This window comes from Eimeria tenella, genomic scaffold, assembly GCF_000499545.2.
Source record: "Eimeria tenella Houghton genomic scaffold, Eth_scaff40, whole genome shotgun sequence".
NCBI lineage: Eukaryota > Apicomplexa > Conoidasida > Eucoccidiorida > Eimeriidae > Eimeria > Eimeria tenella.
In genome coordinates this window covers 278,991-285,381 of record NW_013543335.1, presented here as the reverse complement: position 1 = coordinate 285,381, position 6,391 = coordinate 278,991, and the positions used below count along the sequence as shown (strand labels likewise).

Here is a 6,391-nt window from a genome sequence, read left to right as displayed (position 1 = left end):
TTTGCAGATTTGAGGGGTTAGGGTCTAAAGTCTGCCCTAGAAAGCGGCTAGCTACTGAATGGTCAACTAGCTGTGGCAAGCGTTCACATCGGAAGTATCTTCGAAAGATTGAGAAAAGAAGTTAAGGGTTTCACCCTCGCCGTTCGCGAGGCCGGCCCGCTCTGTTCGGAGCGCCACGCAAAGATAGCGAAATGTGAAATGGAAATAAAAAATGAAATAACAGAGTCGGGCTAGTTAATGGAGAACGCCGGGCAGTGTTCACCTAAGAGCCTTTAGAAAGCCATCCTGCAGTTCACAAAACCAGAAAGCAGCCCAAATGGAGCGCCATGCAGAGCACTGCCGCCTATTGAGCTGCAATTACCATTATAAGTATTATTATAATTGTAATAAATGAACAAGTTAGTTGAATGCTTGAGTTTTGGACTCAAGAGGGGGCGCTTACGGAGGAACGGGGCCGAAGCCGAAGGGGGTGGGGGTGGGGGTGGGGGTGGGGGTGGGTCTCATGGGGGCCTCCGGGAAGAAGGGGGGCATGTCAATGGGGGCGAGGTTGCGGTAGTTGGTGGTGTTTTCGAAAGGAGTGTCCATGTTGTTCATGGTGGGGATGGAGTTGATGGGCTCGGTGGGGTAGCCCATGCCCTCAGCGAAGGGGGGGAACTCGGGCATGGTGTCCATCATGGGGGGGTAGCCGTAGCCCGGCATGGGGCCCATGCCCATGGTGAGGGGCTCGGTGCCGAGGGTGCGGGTGGGGGGCACCATGGGGGGCATCATGGGGGGCATCATGGGGGTGGTTGTGGGGCTGGGGGTGCCGGCGAGGGGGGTGTTCATGGGGGAGAGGGGGGTGGGGGGCATGTTGACTCCGGGGGGGCAGTCGGGGCAGCTGGCGGTGCGGAGGCGGCGCCAGTACCAGCTGGAGGAGTAGTAGGGGTAGCTGTAGCTGTAGTAGGGGTAGCTGTAGCTGCTGTAGCTGTAGAGCGGGTAGCTGTAGCTGTAGGAGGGGTACCTGTAGCTGTAGCTGTAGAGCGGGTAGCTGTAGGACGGGTAGCTGTAGTACGGGTAGCTGTAGCTGTAGGACGGGTAGCTGTACCCGTAGCTGTACAGCGGGTAGCCGTAGCTGTAGCCGTAGCCGTAGCGGCCCTTGCGGCCCATGTTCCGCGTCTGTTCGCGGGGAGTGGTGTACTCCGTCTTCGGCATGAAGCGGGTGATGTCCTCCTCAGCCATCCCCGCAGCCCGCAAGTTGTGGTACATCCTGTGCATGAACTCCTCGGCTGCGCGGCCCGCCATGGGGGTGGTCTCTTCCTTTTCCACGGCCGTCACGCCACTCATCCAGGCGCTGGTCTGCACGCCGCGCAGCGAAGCCCACAGCGAGTCCACCACCACGTCTTGCACGCGCACTTCCTTCATGTACTTGCGGGTGGCCCGGCGCAGCGTCTCGGGGTCCATGGTTTCGCTGGTGGCCATCAGTTCGTTGGCTCCGTCGAGCGCGGTGGTCATGCGGTTCGTGATCATGTCCATCATTTCGTTCACGCGGTTGTACGCCGCCGACTGGTTCTCGTCCCAGTTGAACGCGCGGCTCAGGTACTCCTGGATCTCCTTCACCAGCTGCCTCATCATCGACTCCTGCAGCTGCAGCTGGCGCTGCACCGCGCGCACGAAGTTCTCCAGCCACTGGTCAGGGGCCTCGGGGCTCGGCGAGGGAGTCGTCGTGGTCGTGCTGCTCTCGTCGGGGGCCCCCGGGGCCTCGCCCTCCTGGTAAGTGCCCATCTCGGAGTACGGGTGCACCGTGTTCTCCACAGTGGTGGGCACGGCCAGGGATTGGCCCACGGCGAGAGCCACGGCGAGGGCGCAGAGGCTGAGGCGAGTCATTGGTGAGTTCTGTGTGGCGCTGCGAGAGGTCCTTCCGCGTCTTCAACCGCTCCTCACGATCTTCCGAAACTTGAATTACTCCTTTTCTTCTGCCGCGACATCAGAGCCCCCGCCGCACCCCCTACACTCGCCAAACAACACAAACTCGGCGGGGTGTGCACAAACCCACACCACGAAGATAGGTCACCGCGAGCGCCAGCCCTGATCGCGCCGCCGCCGTCTCGTCTCGCCCACACGCCGAACTCTCTACAGCCCCAAACAACAACGCATTCCATAAATCACTTTGCGCCTATATATTTATTTGTGAAAATTCAAACCTTTCCGCTTTTGTTCGCGGCGTGTCCTGCACTGACTTCCGGACTTTCCTGCGCGGGCAGTGTGCACAGTGCACGATTGCGCCGGGCGTGTCGGGGGTGGGGAATTCTTCTCAATTGGAAGATATCAATGCCAATAAAATGCATATATTAATTATTTAAAAACAATTTAGGACATTTTCGACAGTATTTCGAGAAAAATACGGCGGCGGGTCTTCGTTATTGTGCAGGCTACCCTCACGAGCCTTGCTCGTGCTCGGTCGTAGGGGACCTACCACTAACTTGTGTGTGCCAAGTTAATCACTTCTTCAATACGAAATTTAGCTAAGAAAAGCTGTTCACACATTTTCCCGCAAACTCAATACGTTTTTGGGCCATCCACTTGCGCTGTATGGCCGCATAGACTTGTGTGTCTTGCGCCAATCAGTTGTTTGTGTTTGAAGAGGGGGAACTAAGTCCGCTGTGTGAGGGTGTAACATGAAAAAATACAGAGTTACAAGCTAGCTCAGGGTTCTTGGGTTATATGCAAAAAAGATCCAGAAAGCTGGGGAAAAGAAGCCTACATCCATTTCGTCAGCTCCTGGGTTGCTCTACGTATGCTTGCCACCACATCAGCTCACCTAGAGTGAATTCTCTTTACTTTTTTTGGAGTTCCACACACACGCACATGAAAATGTTCCAGCCTGCAATACAACGTGCAACTTGACGAAACATTTGATGGAAAACACTTTGCAGTTACCAAATTTGCTACACCTTGCGCTGTTGCCTTCATCTGGCGATTTTCTTAAGAACTGGTGGTGTCAGAGGGCCCCAACCAACTGGAAATCCTTCAAACAGGTCACAGCCCCAATTTTAACTGCGTTTTCAGACATTTTACTATTATTTCTGAGCCTTTTTGTCGTGATCTGCTGGACTTGTCATCACTTTTCTTTGGCATCTGCAGAGCCATTTGTACGGAAGGTGGAGAGATCGCCGAACATTATTCCCAAATAAACAGTCGTTTATCTCAGCCTGTATTGGCACTCTGGGCAAAATGATACTGCGGCACAGCCCATGCCACCAGTTTGTTGGCATGCATGCGCATGCCAACGCACACAAACAGTTCCTTGAGCGTGCATGCACATGCATGCGTCCAGGTCTGTGCATATACGTACATACAAATCTGTACACACTGTGGACTTGCAACTATGTCTGGTTGTCTAGTTGTGGAAGCTGGAAGGTGCTAAGAGCTGTCGGCTAAATGAGCCAACAGCTCCTATAAAAGCAGCATTTGCAAAGAAGCTTCACTTAATGGCATCAGCCTAGGAACAAGAATTGAAAATAATGTTTATATGCGTAATGCGCACACACGCATGCATGCGCGTACACTTCAGCGATAAGTTGAACACCGCGGGAAACACTGCAGCCCAAAAGCGGGAATTCAGAAAGCAAATGTTCCGCTAACACCACTGCCGTAAGCTGTGCAATAGCCAATCTTTGTGGCTGTTAAACTGCTAAAAAGTCCTGTTCTAGATCCTGAAACTGCTGCTGCTACGCAGGACGAAGTCTAGCGGGCTTCGAGCCCAGATGTGAATTCGTATTCAGTTATGTGGCAAGAGTCTGAATGTTCCAAACCTTTCAAACATTTGCGGAGTCCGAGCTTATTAAATATGAACAGAAAGTAAAATGGTGACGATAAGAATAAATAAGTAGCATTCACAAAAAGTTAAAAGTCGCGGACTTCGCGAGTATTCTTCTAATGGCCACCAGGGAGGCAACTTGTACGTTGCCTGGAGGGGCGCTGCTAAGTGAAGCAAGCCCTTTAATTCGTTGAACGAATTGACTGAATTAAGTGAATGACAGAGCTTTAAAATGCACTATCCCTTGGTGCTGCCGCCACTTAGAAGGGCATCCTGCGCAAACAGAAGCAAGAAGGCAAGACATGCAACAGTACTCTGCGTCAGCTCGAAGCCAACAAGAAAAGAAAGGAAGCAACGCAGGCAATAAGAGCTGAAGAGTGCTTTTGTCTTACTCAAATCCAAAAGAAGGAATGCCCATGGGGGGCTCGAAGAACTCGGGGGCCTCGAAGGCACTCAGGCCGCGGTAACCGCCGGTGTAGCCCGCGGGGCTGTTGTACTGGCTGCCCGAAGTGCCCATGCGCCCCATGGGCCCCTGGGTGGGGCCCATGCTCCTGCGCTGGCCAGCTGCTGCAGCTGCTGGGTAGGCGGGGTAGGCCTGGCCAGCCATGGGGGTGGTGTAGGGGCCCCCCATGGTGGGGTTGGTGTAGGGGGCCCCCATAGCGGGGTTGGTGTAGGGGGTTGCCATGGTAGGGTTGGTGTAGGGGGCCCCCATAGTGGGGTTGGTGTAGGGAGTTCCCATGGAGTTTGTGTAGGGAGCTCCCATGGAGTTTGTGTAGGGAGTTCCCATGGAGTTTGTGTAGGGAGTTCCCATAGTGGGGTTGGTGTAGGGAGTTCCCATAGTGGGGTTGGTGTAAGGAGTAGCCATGGTGGGGTTGGTGTAGGGAGTTCCCATGGTGGGGTTGGTGTAGGGAGTTGCCATGGTGGGGTTGGTGTTAGAAGTTCCCATCATGGGGGTGGTGTAGGGGGAGGCCATCATGGGGTTGGCGTAGGGAGTTCCCATCATGGGAGTTCCCATCATGGGGTTTGCATAGGGAGTTCCCATCATGGCCTCCTCCTGGAGGCCACGGAAAGCAGTGGGGGGAATTATGAACTCGGGCTCGGGGGCCGGGGCGGGGGCGCAGTCCGGGCAGGCTGCAGCGCCCAGGCGGCGCCAGTAGAAGCTGGAGTGGCTGGGGTAGCCCCAGGCAAGGGGGCTGGGGTAGCCCCAGGTGGAGGCGTAGAAGGGGTAGCTGTAGCCGCAGCTGGAGTAGGGGCAGCCGTAACTGTACAGGGGGTAGCTGTAGCCGCAGCCGTAGCCGTGGCCGTAGCCGTAGCTGCGGCCCTTCTTGCCCATGTTGCGGGGCTCGCTGCTGCTCGGATCCGCCGGAGTCCGCGGCACATACTTCACAATGTCCTCCTCAGCAACTCCTGCTGCGCGCAGGTTGTGGTACATGCGGGCCAGGAACTCCTCAGCGGCTCTGTTGGCCACAGCCAGCACATCTCTCTCGTCAATAGTGCTCGACACCCCACTCATCCAGGCACTCGTCTGCACGCCCCGGAGAGAGGCCCACAGCGCGTCCACGACGATGTCCTGCACCCTTACTTCCTTCATGAAGTTGCGAGTGGCGTCGCGCACTGCCTGCGGCTCGGTTTCCGTGGTGCTGATCTCGTTCGCTGCGTCCCGAGTCACGGCCATGCGCTTGCTGATCATGTCCAGCATGGTGTTCACCCGCGCCAGGGCCGAGGAGTCCGACTCGTTCCAGCCAAAGGCCTCCGTCAGGTACTCCTGGATGTCCCTCACCAGCTGCCGCATCAAGTTCTCCTGCAGCTGCAGCTGCTTCTGCACTGCGCGGCTGAAGCCCTCGAACCATTGCTGCGGGCTCTCCGGGGCAGCCGTGGAGGTGCTGGTGGGGATGTCAGTGTCCTGGTAGGTCTTCGCCTGGCCATACTCGTCCATTGGCACTTCTACGGGGATGGCCGTGGGCATGGCCACTGACTGCCCGGCGGCGAGAGCCACGGCGGCGAGTGCAGCGCAGGCGGCGAGACGAGTCATAGTGGACTCCAGCTCTGGTCGCGTAAGTAGTCGAATAAGAATGCCTTCGCTGAATAAATGCTAAACATTGATTTGTGCTGCACAGGGCGGCGCTCAGCATGCGCGCCGAAGGCACTTGCTGGCGGTAGCTGGAGAGAGGTCTGCAAGATAGGCGCGCGCCGCGCCCGTGGCCCTTAGCGAGCTTTGTGGATTGCCTACTGCAACCTGATGTTTTCATATATCTTTTAAATTAGCTTACCTTCTTCAAATTTTATTTCAATTCGCATCTTGGGAGGCCAAACGTAGAAATCCTGCAGGTGACCACGGGGCAACACGCGGGGGTGGGATGGTCCACATGGTCACCCGCTCCAAGCGCCACTGAAATATAGCAAATAGAGTGGTCCACGAGGCAAAATTTTGACTTTTTCTTATTAACTTTGAATTGGTGGCGCTTTTATCTGCTTAGTTGCACCCTAGGACACTCGAGAATTTTGCAGTGCTCGCAGCTTTCCAGGATCTTGTATCCATACACATAAAAGCAACAAGGAGGTGACCCAAATTTTGAGCTTAAGATACTTGTCTGA

General features: G+C 55.6%; 2 protein-coding genes across 2 annotated transcripts; both read right to left on the bottom strand.

The window, feature by feature from the left end:
* Positions 1–438: 438 nt before the first annotated feature.
* On the bottom strand, positions 439–1,863 carry ETH_00007320 (56 kDa gametocyte antigen, related; the record flags this gene model as incomplete). The annotated part of the gene is made up of 1 exon (XM_013376832.1): positions 439–1,863. One exon carries the CDS (start codon positions 1,861–1,863, stop codon positions 439–441), a length of 1,425 nt encoding a protein of 474 aa, XP_013232286.1.
* Positions 1,864–4,184: 2,321 nt separating this feature from the next.
* Positions 4,185–5,828, bottom strand: ETH_00007315 (uncharacterized protein; the record flags this gene model as incomplete). The annotated part of the gene is made up of 1 exon (XM_013376831.1): positions 4,185–5,828. One exon carries the CDS (start codon positions 5,826–5,828, stop codon positions 4,185–4,187), a length of 1,644 nt encoding a protein of 547 aa, XP_013232285.1.
* Between the last annotated feature and the right edge of the window lie 563 nt (positions 5,829–6,391).